The following is a 20,770-nucleotide window of genomic DNA, read 5'->3' as shown; positions in this document are numbered from 1 at the left end:
CAGGAATCAAACTGGGTCTCCTAAACTGCAGGTGTATTCTTTACCTACTGAGCTATCAGGGAAGCCCTCTAAAGACAGGTTTTTGTTTTTGTTTTTTTTTTAATAAAAAATGCCTGGACACCTGTACATTTGGGGTATTTTACTCCTCCTATCAAAAAGACACCACTCACCAAGACCCCACATCTCCACTGCAGGGAATGCGGGTCTCATCCCTCATCAGGGACTAACGTCCCATGTCTTACGGCAGAAGAAGCCATTCCTTTAGACATCTCTAATTAAGGGACATCACTGCTTCTGCAAATGAAGTATGAAATCCTTTCATTTTAGAAAAATGACAAAGTCAGCTAAATATTGAGGCCCTACCAGCCCTCCTCTGCTATCCCTGTGACCAGGCGCTCTTGAAAGTAATCAAATCCAAAACCCAGGTAACCAAATCCTTTGTTCTAAAGGTCCATGATCATGTGATTTATCCACCAAATTAAAAATAATAATACTTTAAGGTAAACTAACATCACTAGATGTAGAATATAAATTAAGTGAGCTTTATGTATTATCAGGAGTAAGCAAAATAATAAGTGAGTTTTAACCAACAATACTACTCACAAACTTTACTGTGAATTTAATTACCAACATACTGCTTCACAATAATTTCCACAATACAAATGTGCAGAAATCTTAATGAAAATGTAAACTGTTTTGGATAAAAGTCTACTATGCTCAACACTGAAGCAAACAATTTAAAAAATCATTTACATTATTTCTAAACTAAAAATGTAACTGCTGTATTATAACTGCCTCTTTGTTCCAAATAAATGCTCTAAAGAATGGAAAATATTATAAAGTAAAATAGCAATAATTTCTGTGAGGAATCCCATTATTGCAGAACTAAATAATCAACCTGAATATAATGGATGTAAATTTCTCTGCTAACAAGTGTTTTTTAAAAAAAAATTACTGCATAGTAATTTGACACAAAACTAAGACTTTATCAAGTAGTTTGTTTTTGTAGTATACCAACAATAAAACAATAGATTTAATAAATACATACAGTTCCAGACAGGACATCATGGGGGCAACAGTTGAGAAGGTGACTCTTGCATACTCTGTCATCACTGAATTTGATTCGTTGACGAGTAGTATCTCCTGTAATAGAGGAAAGTTAATAACATTCAAGGTTAGACATTTGGAAAATATGTATTTTCTGAGAGCCCTACTAACACTAGCTTTTTATGTGTGGCTATATACACACATTTATAAATCACCTCAAGAGGGGTTAGTTTATATAATATCCTACAGAAAAACTATTTTAGACAACATGCAGTTGCAGTACGTGTACTGCACATGTAATTCAAACAGTCAAAGTGGGAAAGCAATGCATTCTGTTAAACAGAGTACTTCAGAAAAGCACAGGATTTAGAGCAGGAATGGACCTTAAAGATTATTGAGTCCAACTCCTTTATACTGCAGATGAGAAAACTGAGGACCCAAGAGGTTAAACGACTTGCAGCAGACCCACTAGGAGAATTTCTATTGGTATACGATGTTCCCTATGTTGACACTAAGCACTGATTTATTCTGTAATTATTTACATTAATTGAAAAACATAAAAAGTAATCTTGCAAACATTGCATACACACTGCGAATCCCCACTGAACCCCAGACGCCATTTCTTCCACTATTTTGTTCCAGCTGAAGTGTCTCCCTTTTGCTGCTGGGAGGAGTTAGAGAGGGTAGAATGACGTGTTTAAGAGTGTACAAACCTGGAAGAAGGACTTACACACCAGTCAAACAAAGGCACATTGCCTAAATGAAACATTTAACCTAATGGCTCCAAAGGTTCCATACCTCCCAAGTTTTAGGTAGTCTGTGCTATAAATGGCCAAACTGGGTACATTTAAATTTATTCTGTCCTCATTTAACACAATACACCTCCTAGGCAACAGAAGCTTCCGACCTGCTAGTCAAATATGCCTATCTACTCAAAACTTGAAAGAATCTAAGAAAAAGAAAGGTAACTATCTCTAATAACAACAACAAAAAAATAGATGTTAGTTACGATTTTTTTTGCTTCAAATCTCTTTGGGAAGGGGTCACTCTTAAGGATGGTTTCCTCTAAGGAGACTGATAAAGCCCTAGGAAATGAAAGTGTTTTATTTTTAGCCTTATATTGACATAGTCATTGATGAATGAAAACCTACTGGTGAATTACTGAAGCAAGAACTGTTGGTACCAAAACAGACTGTAAATAACACTGTACTAAAACTTTCATCGATGAAGAGATTCAATTGTTTGTTTTTCACATGTGAGTAACAAAAAAGGTTAAAACTTTACCCCTTTCACATGGTATTATTTTAAAGAGCTTAACTCAAAGTCAATTAAATACTATCATTTTTAGGTGAGGTAAGATTTTGTTCAGATTGTTTTAACTTGGTTAAAAAGACTTAAAGAACATATTAATTTGCAATCATGGTTTATAAAACTTTAAGAACAGTAACTTATCGCTAAAACAGCTTCAGAGCAGTTCAACAATAGGTTTTCTAGAGGCTAGTCTCTAGTTAAAGTATGTTATTTTTGACACCACAATTTGGAGTAATTCATTTAGTGTTCACGCCTGCTACTATAATAAAGGTTATTTTGATGGTCCTTTTTTCCTTTTAAACACAACTGCTTTTTGTTCCACATTCATTAACACATCTGAAAAGTTAGTGATAACTCACGGCTCGGCGAATGCGGGGCCTTTCTGACACTCCCTTGCAGATTGAAGTAGGCAGGCATAGATACATTGAACCTTTACAAATAAAACAAGGGGCCAGATTGTTCAGTTTGTATAGAATAGACTCTGCCAGCAATTTCAATACAGCATCTAGAAGTACATGTTGACTGTAAAGATTCTTGTATATGAAAACAAAAGTGAACAAAATCAGGGCTGGTGGGGGGGTGTTTTCTGTGTTTTGACTTAACAAGTATAAACCCTGGAGAAGAATATGACTGATCATAGCTAAAAGTCCAAGGCTGGAGCTCTGTAAAGTGGTCCCTGGGCCAACTGGGTTTTAGAAAAAAATTTTTTATAAAGCAAATTTCATCAAGACTGATCAGGGCCTTAAGCTCATGTCAGACTGGTACTCTGATGAGCTCACATCAGAATGGCAATGCCATTATTAGAGGCTTTTTGCTTCCTCACATGTAAGAAAAAAATATTTTACCTTAAATCTGTACTCAAATTATGCTAAGAAATTTAAACATAAATTTTTGAAGAGGAAAAAAACTTCTAGAAGTCCCCTGCCACAATTATCTAAGCTTTTCAGTAATGCAACAGCAGTATCGTTTCAGTGCTTTGTCAAACTAATGGCTCAAGAATATTTTAAGCCAAGCTTTAGAGTAAAATTAAGATTTTAGAAGTTTTACTAGTTAAGCATGTTGTAAGAAATCACAACATAAATCCAATATTAACATATGTGCCTTGAAGACACTGCTATCAGATAAAATGTAAACAGTTTCAAATATGAATTAAACAAAATTATCCCAAATGAGTTTGGGAATACTAAAAAAAAGTATCAGTTTCTATAAACACCAAAAAGTATTTTTAATTAATCTTCACTGCATATAAATGTCTGCTCTATTTGATAACTGCAGCAAACACAATAAACACAGTTTTCAAACATCAGCCTGCACAGTAATCTTTATAAACAAAGAAATAATAAAATTCCTAATAATTTGAGATAAAAAATGAAAAGGATTAGCAAATGAGTATCTGTCTATTGATATTTTTAAAATTTCACTTAAGAGACCTTAAGGTTAACATTCTAAGATAATTTGGCTATATTACCATGTAGTATTTAATAAATTTATTTGGGCTTATACCATGAAAGTATCATCTGACTAATCAAAGAATTTTAAAATAAAAATACTAGCAATTTTGATTTCTGTCAATATATCTGGCCCAAACCATGTTTTTCAAAAGAAACTAGGTAAAACAGCACTCACTGAAAAACAAAGTTGGGGAGAGGGGCTGTAATTAATAAGGAACAAATATGAACCAAATCTCCTTACAAGAAATTATTTTATTAATCAAATGTACTTCAAATGTACTTTATCTTTGGGGTTTCTGGGTATGTATTCACTATAAAAATAACCTAAGTTAAACAACTGCCCCATTACACTAATACTGGATCCAAATCAAAGAATCAAGCCGACTCCTGAAGATATCCTCTGTGCCAGGCAATGGGTTTACAAAGAGGCATTTAATTAAGACAAGCTCTCTACCCTCAAGGAGCCCATCACTTTCCTAGAGAAAAGAGGGTATTTAAATACAGTAACAACAAAAGGGGGCATGATCCAAGTGCCAAATGAATGTCTATAATGGATGGAATACTATCAAACAGTAGTACTTCAGGAATTCTAAGACTACAATGACCACAAGGACTGAAGAGGTTAGAGGAGGCTTTGTGCAATAGATAGAAGCCATTATTTGAAGGAAAGATAGGACTTAGACCAAAAGAATGGGCAAAGAAGAGCATTCCAAACTGGCATACCATCTTTGACAAAGGAAGGCAAGAAGGTTTGGGAAATCATATCTGGCTTTGGCAAATGGTTTCATGTAGGGCAACAGCAAAGTTGAGGCAAGATTATTTTCAGGGTAAAATCTTGTTTCTTTAATTTCTTCCCCCAGATTTTACATGTGTAAACAAAGAAAAAGCTTAAAAATAATGAGGCAGAGATTAGATCAAGTTAACACAATTTACAACAAAATGCCCTACCCATAAAAACATGGCAGACTCTCTTCTCTATAACCTCCATGATGCTAATTAATTAGGCTCTGTAGATAACCATAATGGTAAGGATTGAGATTAAAACCTTGATTTAGAACTTTGAAAGAAAAAGTGTTCTTCATTTTAAAGGAAGCACCAAAATTTCTATTTTTTCTACCAAACAACTAACTTCAGAGTAACCTCTCTCTGTTCCTCAACCCCCTCAAGGGCTTCATGAATCCTAACCCATGTTTGGGAACAACTAAGTCACAGGTGTACAATAAAAACTAGAATGCACGTTGTTCCTCTTAAACAATGTTCCTCAGTAACATTAATGGAACCTGAGGTGCTACCAAAGCAACTTCACTCAGGGAATATGGACAGGTCACTCTCAAAAGGCGACTTCTGTCCAAACTACTCAAAAGCTGCTATTCTCAAAATCCCCTTCAATCTGTAGGGAGAAAAAGCTAGGCCCACTGTAAATCCCAACACTGCCACTGTATGGTCCTGCCTCTTCTGAAACAGACTTGCATTTAAACTGCAGTAGTAACACTTAAAATTTTGGCCTATATGGTATCTAACATCATTTTACATGGTGCATGCTATTTCCCCAATATCCACCCCCTCCCTTCCAGTGCCAACCACCCTCTCCCTCCCATACAAACAATAAATCAAATCAATTTTCATAGATTTAGGTGCTATTTTTAAAAACATCAAAATTTTACTTTACCCATTCTCTCCGATGCTCCCTGTATTTTTTTAAGCTGTGAGTGGATGACCATGCTATGTGATCAACAACTGTGAAGGCTAAGCAAAAGTGAACTGAGTTTAGTATTGTAATTTCAAAAGAACCTTAAAGTTTGTAATATTTGACATATATAATGGTATGCAGAATCCTTATTTTACTGCATTTTATCAGGCATTAATGGCAAGCAATTTATAAAAACAACTAATTAGTATTTCTTTTGTACAGAATTAGCTTAAAGCTTAGCTTAGAGAAAACAGAGGGAAAAACTCAACAGCACACAAAGCAAACAGAAGCATCCTAGTTTAGAAATGGGGCCAAGAGGGGAAAAGCTCTCCCACGTTCTCTGATGTGACAATCAAATCCTTCCCCTCCCCACAGGTATACTTGTTGGGGCCCTGTGTCTCTGTTGGCTGGGGCAGAGTAGGCTTACTCCCTCTGGAATAAATGCCATACTCTTTCAGTGAAAGAAAAGCCAGAGCTAGAAAGAGCGGTGAATAAGCTTTAAGTTTCTTTCTTTTTTTTTTTGCTTTAAGTTTCTTTAAGCTTAAAGTTTCTTATTTCCCGTGCCCTCAAATCTTCACATGTTCCACCTTATTACCATTTCTTACAACATAAGCTATGAGTCCGCAGAACGTGGAAACTATATAAAGACCAATTTCTAATCTAGTGCAGAGCACAGGAAGAGACCTGTCCTGTGTTAGTAAACACTCATCTTCATGTTTTTGTGAAACTCTTAGGTCTTCTTGTGGAACCAATAGCTACTGCTGCACAGTAACTGTTACAGTAAAGAACAACATTGACCTTTTTTTACAGCTTTCTCCATCAGTCTCACCAACTCCCCTAACTTCTCCCACCTACCTTTGTTGTTCCTTTAGCCTGAAGCTCATCTATAACCTAAATTTAGCCTAAAGCGCACCTATAAGAATGCTTTTAAAATAATCTTCAAAGAAAAAACTCATTACTCCATTTACCTTGTTAATAAATACACTGTTTAATTCATCATATATTTATACACTACAAAGTGTAAGTTCATTTTATGAAAGCATTCACTACCAGGTCTTAAAATAATGATCATTGATGCTTTGAAAATATTTAATATGACCTGGTACATATGAAACTTTCCAGGAACATATTTATTATGTAAGGAAAGGAAAGAAAAAAGACTCAAAGATGGCAGAAGGAAAAACTAATGAGGGCATTTTCCCTTCCAAATGTAGTATCAAGTCATTTCTAACAGAACTTAGGAAATCACACTGAATACTAGTAGAGGCTTTCCTTTCCCCTAGAAAAATCCAAAAAATAAGGGTATTAAAAGGCTAGCCCTCCTAATTCTTTCATATGGTTTATCATCACAAATAGGTACTTGTATCACCCTCACCATCATATTCCCCATGACAAGCCCATTTTTAAAATGCAATGCCCACTGTGGAAGAAATTTCCAAGACAAGTTCGTTCTTGCTGAATATCAAAGACAAATAATGCTAAAATAATTTTTCAAATTTTCCAGTCTATTTGTCTGTGAAAATCCATATAAAAATATTATAAGGAATGAAACAGAGAAACAGCCTTGTAACAGGAGAAAAAGCTTAGGGTCTTTAAGAGCTAAAAGAATGGTAAAGGAAATGTTCAAAAATAAATACTAAAGTAGCTGCATTCCAAGAATTCTATCCCACCCCTTGCCACAATCCTGTTTTCTCATTATAAAGCAGAGTCTTGGCCACTGGCAGGGGTCAGAGCCATCACACTTCCGCCAGGGGATGTATGCTTTAGGAAATCAACATGTTGCTCCTCTTAGATCTAAGGCACACAATAGAAGTGTGTCTTGAATAAATAGTTATCCACAAATGTAGTCCTAAAAGTGGATTACATATACTTTGTTTTATGGTATATGCCATTAAGGGAAGTCAATTATTAAAAAGTTGTAGCTTGCTAAATTTTATATTTTGATGCTTACTTCAGAGCTGCAATTCTGACACAGTAACACTCATACTCTGGATATCTGGTGCCTTCTATCATCCGCAACGTTTTATACACAAAATTAGAAGTAACAAAAGCTATCTCTGACTATGAAGAAATAGCTGAAAAGAGCAGAAGAAAAAGTATTTGGCAGATCTGTCTATTAATGAGGCAAGTTTTCAATGGTTGGTGATTGCTATAAAAGCTAAGCAGAGCCTCCCCAAATCTAAAACAAAGTAAAGAAACAAAAATGGAAAAGAAATGAGAATATCAAAGGACAGAAGTGACAGACAACCCAATGATAAAGGAATTTAAAATGAAAAAACAGATTAGCATGAAGGAGACTGAGCCTTGTAAGTACTGAAACAACACAGAAGAAAATCCACTGACATATTCACAAAAAATGCCTTTGGGGGAAAGGACTAAAACAGTGAAGGAGAACCTAAGAGACTTCATTTGTAACACTTTTTTTTTTTTTAAGGGAAACTTACAAAACATTTGTTCAGTCTTAGAGATGTTTGGCAGTCTTTTTTATTTTTAACATTTTTTCAAAATTAGATATCTATATATGTAATCAGCATACAGAATTTATCACTTACTGTACCTCTTCACTCCCTACTAGACTTTCAGTCCATCTAGGGTCAGAGTCTTATGTCACTACTTTATTGCAGAGTCAAATGACAAAAGCAGCAAATATGTCCATAATCTCTAAGAAAAAGAAAGCAAGAAAAATCTGAAGTAACCCAGCAACCTAGGGATATTCAGGTTCTAGTTGCACCAACAATTACTACATCCTAAAACACATCAGCCGGTATCAGAATACCATGTCTGGGGAAGTATTCCCTGTAATATTATGAGGCAAATTAAATCATTTTATTTATCCTCATACCAGAATTTCTGAAAATACATGGTTTCTAAAATCTGAGGGGAATCAACTTTTCCTTATTAAGCATGCCCTGACGGTTCCCTGCCCATAATGCAGAATCACAGCACTTCTCCCCGGTTTCTAGTCCATGAGTTTTCTTTGACAAATAGCCAGCACCTTTTCACAATCCCACTGTGAAACAGGCTGGTGAAATCCTGCAGAAATACTGACCACCACAGACCGGAACATTAATGGAGAGGTAAGATCAAGCTAAATAGGCAATTTCATCCTAGAAGTCTGAATGGATCTCTCTAGGGACTTCTATATCGGTCCATCTTATGGGTGTGTATTTCTATTTCTAAGGAAAAGTCATTTCTACTTAGGGGCTTAGATATGTACAGTTCAAACAGCTTTCCTTCCATGTAAGGAACTAGAACTGCATTTCCTAAAGTACAGAATTTGTACAAAAAGTGATTTTTAGCTGTTACATAATTTCACCAGCATGACATTTTGAACACCACTCTATCACTTAGTAGTGATAAGTCAGGAAAAAAGTTCCCACTTACTGCCTAGTATGTGTCTAATTAATACATCTAACGAGCTCTAATTTTCAGCACAGGTAAATGACAACAGAATCTAGTTTTCTCTTATAACACCATGTTGTTTTCACTGTATTTATTTTTCTGGTGACATAAGCTTTCACTTTAAAGTTAAATTTTCAGAAAGTGAGTTGACAATTAAAAATGTTAAAACAGGGTAAAAAATAGTAAAGTGATATATGTGACTAACATTTGGGAAACATTTATCTAGAACAGGGTTTCTCAAGCTTTCAGTGTGCATCAGAGTCACATGGAAGGCTTCTTAAAACACAAATGGCATGCACCCAACCCCAGAACTTCTAATTTGGTAGGCCTGGAGTGGTAGGTCCAAGAATCTGTATTTCTAAGAAGTTCCCAGGTGATGCTAAGGTTGATCAGGCACCACACTTTTGAGCAACACTGATCTAGAACAACGGTCAACATGCTTTTTCTTAAAGGGCCAGATGGCAAATACTTTAAACTTACCAGCTTTATATCTCTGCTGCAAAGCAAAGCAGCCATAGACCATATATACACAAATGGGCACAACTGTGTTCCAACAAAACTTTATTTACAAAAAGCGAGTGGGCCACAGTGCCGACCCTGATCTAAAACACACCCTCAAGAGACAGAGAAGAGTATAATGTTTAACATAGCAGTAGGACAGAATATAGAAGCCGCCAAACAGCAAGGTACATACACTATAGATACTATTCATAAACATCTAACCAATTTTATTGAAAGGAAAAGCTTTGTAAAGTTTAACTCTGAAAGAGAAAACTGATGTCTGCAGAAAACTGAGGTCTCAAGAAAATAAAAACAAAACAATTTACCATGCATTCAGGAGACATGACAAAAGATTCAGCAAGGGCAGCTGGTTAAATTCTTTTCATGTAGAATCACAGAGGTCAAACATCATTGCACATGGTTCACAACTAAATTAGAACATAAGGATCAGTATCTAGTGAGTGCTTTTTTAAGAAAAAAGTTTTAAAGACTCCTTTCTCTAGCCCATGTTAAATAGCCAAATATAACATTTATTCAGCTGACTGAGTTACATGTTATTTTCTTCTAATGGCTTTGACTTTTCAAGTCTTAAGCTACTTAGTTAACACACAAAACTGTAGCTAATTTCAGAGTTTTTATCAACTACTTTTCTCTACATCCTCAATAATCTTACATAACTGATTAAATGATCAAATGGCCTTGCCTTCTAATTTCTATCCTAGCAGCTGCTAGTGTATGAGAACTTAAACTAGAAAGGAACAGAAAGACTTTTGCAGGTGCTGAATCCATAAGATTCCTGTCATAAACTTACCCTTCCTCCCACTCCCTCACTCTTTCTCCAGCAAAATGTTCCAACTTTCTTCATCTTCTTACCTACAATTCTGCCATACACTGATTATTAAGTTGGGTAGTACAGTCATGTATGTGTCCTCAATGAATATACTAACAGTCCTGAGCTTTTAGGATTCCGTCCATTTTAAGCACCTTTCTGAAATTCCATTCTTGAAGAGTACCTGTCTCATTTATCTAGCCTTGCCCACAGTTTTAAGCCCTCTGCCTATCCTTGCAACCCCGAATTTGCCTGAAACTCTAGCAACTCCGAGGTTTAATATTTATATGAACCACCTGGTACTGAACACTGACTCACTAACCCTCACCCACATCCATGGCAGCTTACTTGCCTTTAACTTCCTGCTACCCATCTTAAAGATGGAGCTCACTAACATTTATTCCTATATGACATCTTAAACAAACCAAATCAAAGTATTTACTTGCTGCTTATAAAGCTTATGCACTGATAGACAAAATGATCTCTTTGGCTTTTATTTTTTTACCCAAAGCAAAGAAATGTTTCAGAAGCACAGGTTTCCTTGAGGAGAGCTAAACTGTAGAAAATCCAAGAACAATGCAGAGTTGTAGGAGGTAATATTATTATTGTTTTCTGAGTTGTACTGTAGTCAGAAATATCATTCAGAGTTCAAAACTAGTTTTTTTTAAATGAATTCACTATGTGGGTGTTAACAGTTTTCAGTGTTTTGATATGCTTGGACCTCTGATAAAATCCTATATTTACTAAAACTGTTTAACTTTATGTTTAACTATTTAATGTTTGTTAAATTTTCTTAAAATATCAAAAGAATTCACAAGCTCTAGAATTAGATATATCCCATTATTATTTCAAAAAATGTGTGCTTACACATTAAAGGCTATGCCTCCTTCACTTAAAATGAATAATCCAAGTGGAATAGAAGAATGATTTACAACTGACCAAGAAATAAATGATCCATTATGTTAATGAGAGAAAATGAGGAGAAAATGCTCTCGATGTTGATGACAACTCAAGGAACACAGATTACAGTCAAGGTGATTTTATGAAGAAAATCCACTGACGAGAACACTAAAATCTTTGATTCAATATTTATTTTGAAGAAAAGCAGCGTGGTCATACTGTCCTATATGTTCAACAGTTACGTATCACTAGTACCAGGAACAAATAACTGATTTTCTGAACTGCATTTTTCTGATTATCTCCTAGGGTGCATGTCCCTTTAACTTTACATCCTGTAAGATACAACCACCATACAATATAAATGACCAGCAAAAATATTTAATTATGGTTAATGTACTCTGTTAACTGAGAAAGTACATCATAGGTTCAGAAAGATTATCATCCAAAACAGCTAAAATTACCTGAAAGTTTTAACTTGCCCTGAACATTCCCTAACCATAATGGACAACAAATGATGCTGTAAAATTCTAATCTATATTCTGAGCCCTATAGTCTACTGGTTGTTTTTGAAGGCAGATTGCTATTTCTGGCCTGATATAACCTTTCAGAGATGGACTCTGTTCCCATTTAAGAGTTATAAGCAATTTAAGAGGTATGGAATCCTTAAAACTACCTTCTGTAACTTCCCTAGTTGCTAAACTTAGAAAGTAATCTAAATATACACCCTCAATTTTGTTTAACTCCTATCCCTCAAATATTGCAAGACCTTTCTGGGGTCAGGACTAGAGACCTCTCATAAGTAAACCATACTTGCTGGCAAAAGGGCTTTAGCTAAGGGACACCCTTTCAATTAAACCAACAGAACAAAAATGACTAGTCTGTGTGAGGACACTAGATTCCTCCAATCATCACACAGACAATTCAACTGAACCGCTATTTGACTTTTCCTGTGTTGCTTCTCCTTTTTAAATGGAATATTTTGGGGAAAACAAATTATCCCTCTCTTTTCTGTTACTGCTAACAACTAAAACAAAGTATTTATAAAATTTAATGTATCTTAAGATACTAATATCTACCTATGGTTTCTTCCTTTTAAAAAATTTAAAATATACTTATTTGTCAACATTTTTGAGGATAACATAAGAAATTACTTGGCTTCTCATTTAACAAAGTATAGATTTAACTTGAGGCAAAAAAGGTTAAGTGACTTACCCAAGGTTACAATTAGAGGTACAGCTGGGGCTAGAAACCAGGTCTCCTGAGTCTCAGCCCAGTGCTCTTTTCCTTAGCCCATGATGCCTTATCAGAAAAATCCAAATACAGTCAGACCCCCAGTTACATGGGTATGAGTTACACTGATTCACATATACAAACTTTATATAGTGTGACCAATGTTTCAACTCACGCGGTACCCTGCTTCCATTTATGCAGTATGCCAGGCATCGGCACGATTTTCAGTGGCACACAGGCGGTTGCCACCACCAGGGCCCTAGGCAAAATTGCAAAGAAGGCAAAGTTTGTCTTTGGCCCTCCCACTTCCCTTATGCATTCCTCTCCCACCTCCTGGTCATCCCCCTGCCCAGCCTCCCAGCGCGATCATGCTGCCCTCTGGTTGTTCAAAGCCTCCCACTTCCACCATTCACCCAGGACTGTCCTTTCTGGAAGTGCCCAGTGATCCAAAATTACCTCGCCTTTTCCCTACTAAAAGTCCCTCTTCTGAGAATTTCAGTAAAGTTTTGGTCATCTACATGATTAACTGACTTAAGTAATTCCAAGTTACATTTAACAGCCAAATCTCCAAGGAGTTTAAAAAGGAACTAATTAAAAATTCTGATTTGGGGGCGGGAAAGAGGAAATAAATCCTCCTTAGAGGGACAAAGGAGGTACAGGTGCCCTGGCTCCCTGCGCCACTTCAGACTCCCTCACAGACAGCACTCTAAGGGCAGAGGGGGGGTTACTGCCACCCTGACAAAAAGGCAGTGGCTGCTTCAGAGTCAGTCTCTGGGGTTAAAAAAAAAAATTGGACACAGCTGCTTTAAATACTCTCCTACCTAGCTTCTCCATCTCTCTCCCACCCCTTGGACCCCACTTCCACTTCTTAGTAACCATTCCCTTAAGCTGTTCCTGTGTCCAACACAAAGCTTCCCATTATATAATTTCAAATTACATGGTGTTATTCAGGAAGGCGTCCATATTCCCTATCCCTGGATAACTTGAAGTTGACTGAACACTTAAAAAAAAAATCCTAATTATTTGAAGGTCCTGGATAAGATGAGTATATAAACTCATTAACTATGTGGTAAGAAGGAAAAGTATGCTCTGATTCCTATGTACATAAAAGAACTAATCTGGGTATCTAAAAAACATTCTCCTTGTAAGTAGTATGTTTCTTACTTCTAGCCCAACACAGCAGTGAAAATCCAGTCATTTCAGCTAAAATAGTATCGTGGACTTGTAAACATGAGTTCATGGGTAAATCCTCTTAGTCTGGAGGCAAAAAAAAATCCAGTAACAGACACATAAAAATATAAATTTATCTGTATACAAAGCAGAGTGGATTTTAAGAAACGCAAGTTTCTGCGGATTACACACATAGGAAAAATATGTATGTATGTATATATGTGTGTGAGTACACACACACACACACACACACATATTTTAATTCAGTTTTACAATAGTAGATTGCAGTCTAGTTTGGAAATTTATCAGGTGATAATAGTTGCTTTGATCCAGCTGCCCTACCAGTAAAATTAGGAAACTAAATCCATGAGGAAGGTACCAAAAATGGCATCCAACTAGGATTAATAGGATCGTGTAAACTATGTCTTAAGTAAAATGATTTCTATAATTTTACTACAAAGATTAGTTATTCTGTTAGTTAAAATCCTGAATTAAGCCCCTTCTCAATACCATCTTCAAAATGGAAAAGGAGCAATGTTAAATAAACGCTACAGTTATAAAAACCACTCTAACCTAAAAGTGAAAAATGTTAACTGATAGAAGTTTCTCCAGTGGCATTTTTAATTAATGCTAACTTTCAAGGGTTTACTACATAAATAAAATTCATTTCCTTCCCAATCTTCCTCTTCTCTATACACAACCACAAGTAGGTTTGCGATCTACACCTACTTTTCTATACGTTCTAAGAAGAAAAGTTCCAAATATGGGTTTTTATTAAAACTGAATTATGAACACTGATAAACCATGCAAATTATGTACTGCTAAAAACATTTGAATTCAATGAAATGTTTTAAATCTACTCACATTTTGCTGCAAAGCACTCAAGGAAATTCTAACAGCAACTGCTCAAAAGTTAAGAGTGTGCCTTTTCTCTTACATCAAACAACTTAAGTAACTTGTCAAGAAAAAAGCATTGGTTTAATGGCTAAGAAACTATTTGCCTGAACAAGCAACATACAAAAATGAGCAAGTATTGGCTTTGTTTCTAACAAAGTAGTGGACTAGACCCTTCCTCCATATTAGCATGGGCTTCACTCGAATTTCAAAGAGTGTATTACTAATTACCATCATCAAAAAAGCAACAGCATTTCGTCTTACCTAGAAATTCTCTATGACAAAAAGATATCCAGTCATTAGTGGTTCTTTGTACAAACACTAACCTAAGCGCCTAAAAGCATCGTTGTTTCCCTCAATTTTACTTCACTGGGCACCACATTTTCAAAATGGTTCTATTCGGGGCACATGCAAAGTTCGTCAATATTTACTGAACAAAGCTTCTATTAAATTGTCTAACAAAATGGAGGTCTCTCGGAAAAAAACAGGCCGTAACATTCTTTTCACAAAATGGGCCAAACACACCCGCTTCAGGAAACCATGGTTTGGGTCAGATTTTCCCATAAGAATGGTGGTTTCATCTCTGGGACTGGATTCTAGGAAAGATTTTCTCCGGACCCAGGTAAAGGGGTGGAGGGTGGGGACCATTTCTCTCTGGATACTCCGCAGGGCGGCGGCGAGGGCTGATCCCACAGCTTTGGGTTAAGGAATTAGTTCAGGGGGCGGAGGCCTTAGCGGTCCGTAGGTACCTAACCAGCGACAAGGCAGGCCGCCCGACTACGCATGAGAGACGTGGGCTCTCCCGTCCCAGCCAAGTCAACACTCGAGAGCTCAAACTCTCCTTTCAGGCTCCAGGCCCCGCCTGACCCCATTGGCAGCAATTCCCGCCAATCCGCTCGGTCGCCGCCCCCCGGGCCCGCCTGCCCAGCCCTCATTGGATGGGACGGGAGCCGGGACCTCGTGTTACCAATCTGGGAGCCCCTTACTCAGCCACACACACAAGCCCAGGTGCGCCCGCGGAGCCCCTTCCCCATCCCTTTCCCCACCCCCAGGGCACTGGCAGAGACTTACCGTCCCGGGAGGTGCCCATCAACTGGTCCAGCATCGCGCGCATCTGGGCCTGCGCCGACATGGCGGCGGCGTAGCGGGCGGGCGGGGGTGGGGCGCAGAAAGGGCCCTTTCGGGCGGGGGGGACAAGGGGAAGGGGTGGGGGGAGCTGAGACGCTTGTCTCTGTCGCCGCTGCCTCGAGACGTGCGGAAAGGAAGCCGGAGGGGTTGCAGGAGAGTCCGGGCTGCGGCTCCTCACGACGACGCGTACGTGGAAGTCAGCAGCCCCCGAAAGCGACCCTCGTTCCCTCTCTTTCCGTCGGTTCCTGGGACGGAAGCAATACCGGCTAAGCAAGCTCTCGTCTCCAACACCGCCACCCGCCAGAAGACGTCAGCCCCCCCCTCCAAGTTCTGACGCCGCTCGCCGCCACCGTCGCCGCGACGTGAGCGCGCACGCTCCTCGCGCTTGGTCGTTTCCCGCGGGGCCTCCACCAACTGGCGTCTAACTGTATTCGCTCCGCCCGCCCCGCAAGGGGCGGGGGTTCCACCCTAACGTCTCTCGGGCGCGTGCACGCCGGCCTCTCCCGCCCCTGCCTCCAGATCTCGCGAGACTCGGGTGCCTCAAACCGGATCCGCCCCGGGCGCGAAACCTCGCTCTCCCGGCTGCGGGTCCGCTAGGGCTTCGCCGCACGGTGTGCTGGCGAGCCAGACCCAAGTTAGCCAGTGGGCCAGAGGGTTAGCCAGAGTCGAAAGTAAGTAGAAACCGCATCTGGCATTTCGACGGAGGTTAGCAGCGTTAGCAGCTATTATGGGCGTATTCCTGACAATACTCTTTGACCTGACCAATTAACTCGTTTTCACAGACCCAGGGGCCTGTAATCATGTAGACTCAACCCTTTTCTCATTGTGACCCGACTCTCTACGAAAGAAGCCCTGGAGATCTGACAGCTGGGTCGTTTTCCTTAACCTATGCAGAGAGGCTTTAAGCCGCCCAACTGGACTAAGTTAGGTTCAGGAAATAACGCCTGAAGTTAATACACTAGGAGCAGGCCATCCAACCCATTCGGATTTATCATCGTTACTTATATAGCAGGAAGCTGTTAGCCTAAATTAGAAGCTATAAAAATTAAGCAGTATTCTAAGAAAGGAAAGGAGGTCATCTTGCAGAGAATTTTTTTTTCCTACTTGATAGCTAAATTTGAAGGATGAGGCCTTTTTGGTATATCAGCTTTAACAATGGAAAAGAAAGCCGGTGGGTTGGGTTAGCTTAGCCATCACCCTGCGTTCCAGACGTAGGTGGATGGATTCCTAACTGTGGGACCTTCAGTGCTTTTTTTAATTAAATCTCAACCTCCGATGAAGTTATACGTATGTGAGGACTAAATGAGCTCACAGAAAATACCTATCTCGGAGCCTTGTTTTAACCTTTATTGTAAAATAATAATTCCTTAAGACGAGACACAGGTACTTTGAAAAGGAAATAATGGTGAAAATTTTTGTTGCATTAAAATGTTAAATACATTGCCTTTGAACTTTATTAGCAAGATCAATTAAAAATGTACATGAAATAGCAATTGTAGCCTCAAGGTGCACCCCACTACACCCTTTTTATTCGGCCCTCCGGTGCAGCTTGGGAGGGAAGGCTCTGAAAATTAACCACTGGCCTCACCGCCAGGGAAGTCCCCAAAGATCCCTTTAAAAGCATATTGGTGAAGTAAGCCAGAAAGTTAAAGACCAATACAGTATACTAACGCATATATATGGAATTTAGAAAGATGGTAACGATAACCCTATATGCAAAACAGAAAAAGAGACACAGATGTACAGAACAGAATTTTGGATTCTGTGGGAGAAGGCGAGGGTGGGATGTTTCGAGAGAACAGCATCAAAACGTATATTATCTAGGGTGAAACAGATCACCAGCCCAGGCTGGATGCATGAGACAAGTGCTCGGGCCTGGTGCACTGGGAAGACCCAGAGGAATCGGGTGGAGAGGGAGGTGGGAGGGGGGATGGGGATGGGGAATACTTGTAAATCCATGGCTGATTCATGTCAATGTATGACAAAAACCACTACAGTATTGTAAAGTAATTAGCCTCCAACTAATAAAAATAAATGAAAAAAAAAAAAGCATATTGGGTCTATCTCAGAATCATCGCAGTGTTTAATAACTGAAAAGATAGTTTCCTACCAGTTATTCAGAGAGTTGAAAATTCAAACAACTCCAAATACGTGGAATATCATCCTTTGGAAACTATTTACAGTAAAAGAAAAATTTACAAATTAATACATGTGAGAGAAATGCACTATTAAATATGGCCGTCCCTGGTGGTGCATGAGGTCGCAGAGTGGGACACGACTGAACGACTAACACTATTACATGTACAGTATCCTTGAGTTCAGTCGTTCAGTCGTGTCCAACTCTACGACCCCATGGACTGCAGCACGCCATCCTTAAGAGGAAAATAAACTGAAATATTGAAATGGTTTGTGTTAGTGAAGAGTTTAGTTTTTTTTTTGTTTTTTTTTTAAGTGTTTAGTTCTTATCTCTTGCTTACTTTCTACCTTTCTGATTGCTCACATTTTAGATAAATCTCCTATTTTCAGAAAACATAGTTTTTGTCTTTTTTAATAATCTGATATTCACTGCCTTTTAATTGAAGCATTTACTCACTTATATTCATGTAATTACATATGTCCTTGAGTTTAAAGCTCTTGTTTGTCTCACCTGTTTTAGGTTTAATTTTCTCTCGTTTCTTGTCTGCTTTTTAATCATTTCATTTTTTCCCCTTCTGGTAGTTTGGAAATTGTAGTCGTTTTATTCTTTTAGCAGTTACTCTAGAAGGGGTGTTTTTAATGTATCAAAGTCTAATCAATGCGTTTACACTTCACCCAGAGAGATAATACAGAGAACCAAGAAAACTAACTCCATTTAAACCTCTTCCCAAGATAACTGCATGTGTTAGTCATATGGTTTAGATTTTTTGTTTGTTTTTTCTCTTTTCTTTTTTAGGCTGCACCCCAGAGCTTGCAGGATCTTAGCTCCCCGATTAGGGACTGAACCTGGGCCCGCAGCAGTGAAAGGGTAGAGTCTTAACCACTGGGCCACCTGGGAATTCCCAGTTCATTATGGCTTTTTAAAACAAAATTTCATATCAATGTTTGTTTATTTACCACTTTTTCTTTCTTTCTGGAATCTCTGCCTTTCCACCTGGGATCATTTCCCTTTTGTCTGATGTTTAAACTTTAGGACAGGAGTCAGCAATATACAATTCACTCATCAAATCCAGGCCATTGCCAATTTTTGTGACTAGGTTCATTGGAATACTGCCAGGCTGTTCATTTGTTACTGTCTACAGTTTCTTTAGACTACAACAGCAGAGTTAAGTGGTTGGCAGATACCATACCCTATGGCCTGGAAGACTGATATATTTACTGTCTAGCTCTTTCAGGACACTTGCCTGACCTGCCTCAGGGTTTGCTTTCGTATTGGCTTGCTAGTAGAGAACTCTGCCATTTTTGTTGATCTGAAAAGACCTTTATTTTGCCTTTCTCAATTCTAGATGAATATTCTAGGTTGAAAGTTATTTTCTTTTGGCACATAGACGCTATCATTCTGCTGCCTTTCTTGCTCCTGGGAAGGCAGTTCTCAGTCTGTCATTCCTTTGAAGAAAGCTGGGCTGTCTGCTTTCAAATTGTGTTCTTTTTGCATGTATTTTTCTGCAGCTTACTGTATCTGGGTTTGGATTTATTTTTATTCTGCTTGTGATTCATTGAGCTTTTAGAAACTGTGGACTAACATCTTTTTTTTAATCAATTTCAGGAAAATTTTTAGCTATTCTTGAATACGGTCATTCATAAACTTCTGAACCTCCAAATCAAGTTTTCATTGTTTCCTCTATATCTCTTTATTCTCTTTGCATTTTCCACCTTGTTGTGCCAAGCTACCTTCTTGATGCTTTTTTTCCTGATGAATTTTATTGTTCACTAACCTCCCTTCAGCTGTATCTAGTCTGCTGTTAAACCTATCAAATGATTTATTTATTTTTTCAGTTATAGAATTTTTATTTGGTTGTTTTTCAAATCTCAGTCATTTTTTATGGTTTCTGGTTCCTTGATTAAATTCCCAAGGTTGGCTATTATTTGACCCAGTGATCATAATTGTTTTATAATCTGAGTTTGCTGATTATAATATCTGAAGTTTTCTATGGTTCTGTGTCTGTTATTTCTCCTGGATTTCCCTTTTGGGTTCTTGTTTTCTTATGTATCTGATTATCTTTGTCTGCTGAACATGTACTTGAAAACATATGTGTAGGATATAATGCTGTCTTTCTCCAAAGAGGATTTTTATTTTTTTTCTGATAGTAATTTGAAATACATGTCAAGGATCATCATAATACAAATTCAATGCTTTAATTTCTCTTGACACCAAAATGGCAAAAATCTGGTCTGAAAGGCTGACAAGGACTTTTTTATTTCCAGTTCACCCTTGAGAGTGAACTCCAGAGTGCTAGTTTAGTGAGTGTGGGTTTCTTAGAGTGCTCACCTTGGTGGGCCAGAGACTTTGTCTTTTGCCTCCCTAACCTCTATGATCCCACGAAAAGTGCAGGTTAATTTCAAAACTGAAGCTATTGCTACTAAATTGGCAAATGCCCTGAGGCCAAAAATATGCCTTTGTGTGCTGCACTTTTCTTGTTTCTTGTCTTCTAAGAGTCGGCCTACTGCTTTCCTACTTATCTTAGTAGCTCTTTAATGATTTTAAGAAATAAAATATTTCATCCATGGTTTTTAGCTGTGTTCAACCAAAGTGTTAATGTAAATTACTTAGACTGTCATTAACAGAATTAGAAGTTTGTTCTCTTTGTAAACTTTTTTAATTTTTAAAATTTAGTAACTGTGTATTACTCTTATCCAAAAAAACAAAACCTGTGAATATGTCTTTGTGTACATTCTAGCAATGATATCCATTCCTTTAGGAATAAATTGTCATAAGGAAACAGGAACTTATAAGAATAGTATATACTCTTAATCTATACATGCCATCAGCTAGGTAATTAAAAATTAGAATAGGTACAAGGTTGGTGCAAAAATAATTGCATTTTTTCATTGTTAAAATTTGCTGTTTGATATTGGAATACTTTCTTAAATGTGGTTATATTATACTTCATTTTAATGCACATTTCTTGCTTTGCTGTTTGCTAATGACTTATTTCTTGCTGTTTATTTTATATTTATTTTAGACTAGGAAATGATGTTAGACAAAAAGTAAATTCGAGCAATTTTCTTATTCGAGTTCAA

General features: G+C 37.8%; 1 protein-coding gene across 5 annotated transcripts in view; it reads right to left on the bottom strand.

Moving 5' to 3' along the window:
* The window catches only part of LOC122438706 (putative RNA-binding protein Luc7-like 2), a 54,736-nt gene extending 38,728 nt beyond the window's left edge, over positions 1-16,008 (bottom strand). The window contains exons 1-4 of one of the 5 annotated variants that reach the window (XM_043463842.1): positions 15,497-16,008; positions 12,537-12,620; positions 2,718-2,788; positions 1,049-1,143 (exon numbers count right to left, since the gene is read on the bottom strand). In XM_043463842.1, coding sequence (XP_043319777.1) covers positions 1,049-1,143; positions 2,718-2,788; positions 12,537-12,574 — 204 coding nt within the window. In that variant the 5' untranslated portion in view covers positions 12,575-12,620; positions 15,497-16,008. Of the gene's footprint in view, positions 1-1,048; positions 1,144-2,717; positions 2,789-5,478; positions 6,759-9,728; positions 9,831-12,343; positions 12,487-12,536; positions 12,621-15,496 lie in introns of those variants that run through there. The other 4 variants (XM_043463846.1, XM_043463843.1, XM_043463847.1 and 1 more) reach the window with 4 other exon arrangements.
* Between the last annotated feature and the right edge of the window lie 4,762 nt (positions 16,009-20,770).

This window comes from Cervus canadensis, chromosome 3 (genome assembly GCF_019320065.1).
Source record: "Cervus canadensis isolate Bull #8, Minnesota chromosome 3, ASM1932006v1, whole genome shotgun sequence".
Taxonomy (NCBI): domain Eukaryota; kingdom Metazoa; phylum Chordata; class Mammalia; order Artiodactyla; family Cervidae; genus Cervus; species Cervus canadensis.
The sequence above is the reverse complement of the archived record's forward strand: the minus strand, read 5'-3'. Positions and strand labels throughout refer to the sequence as shown.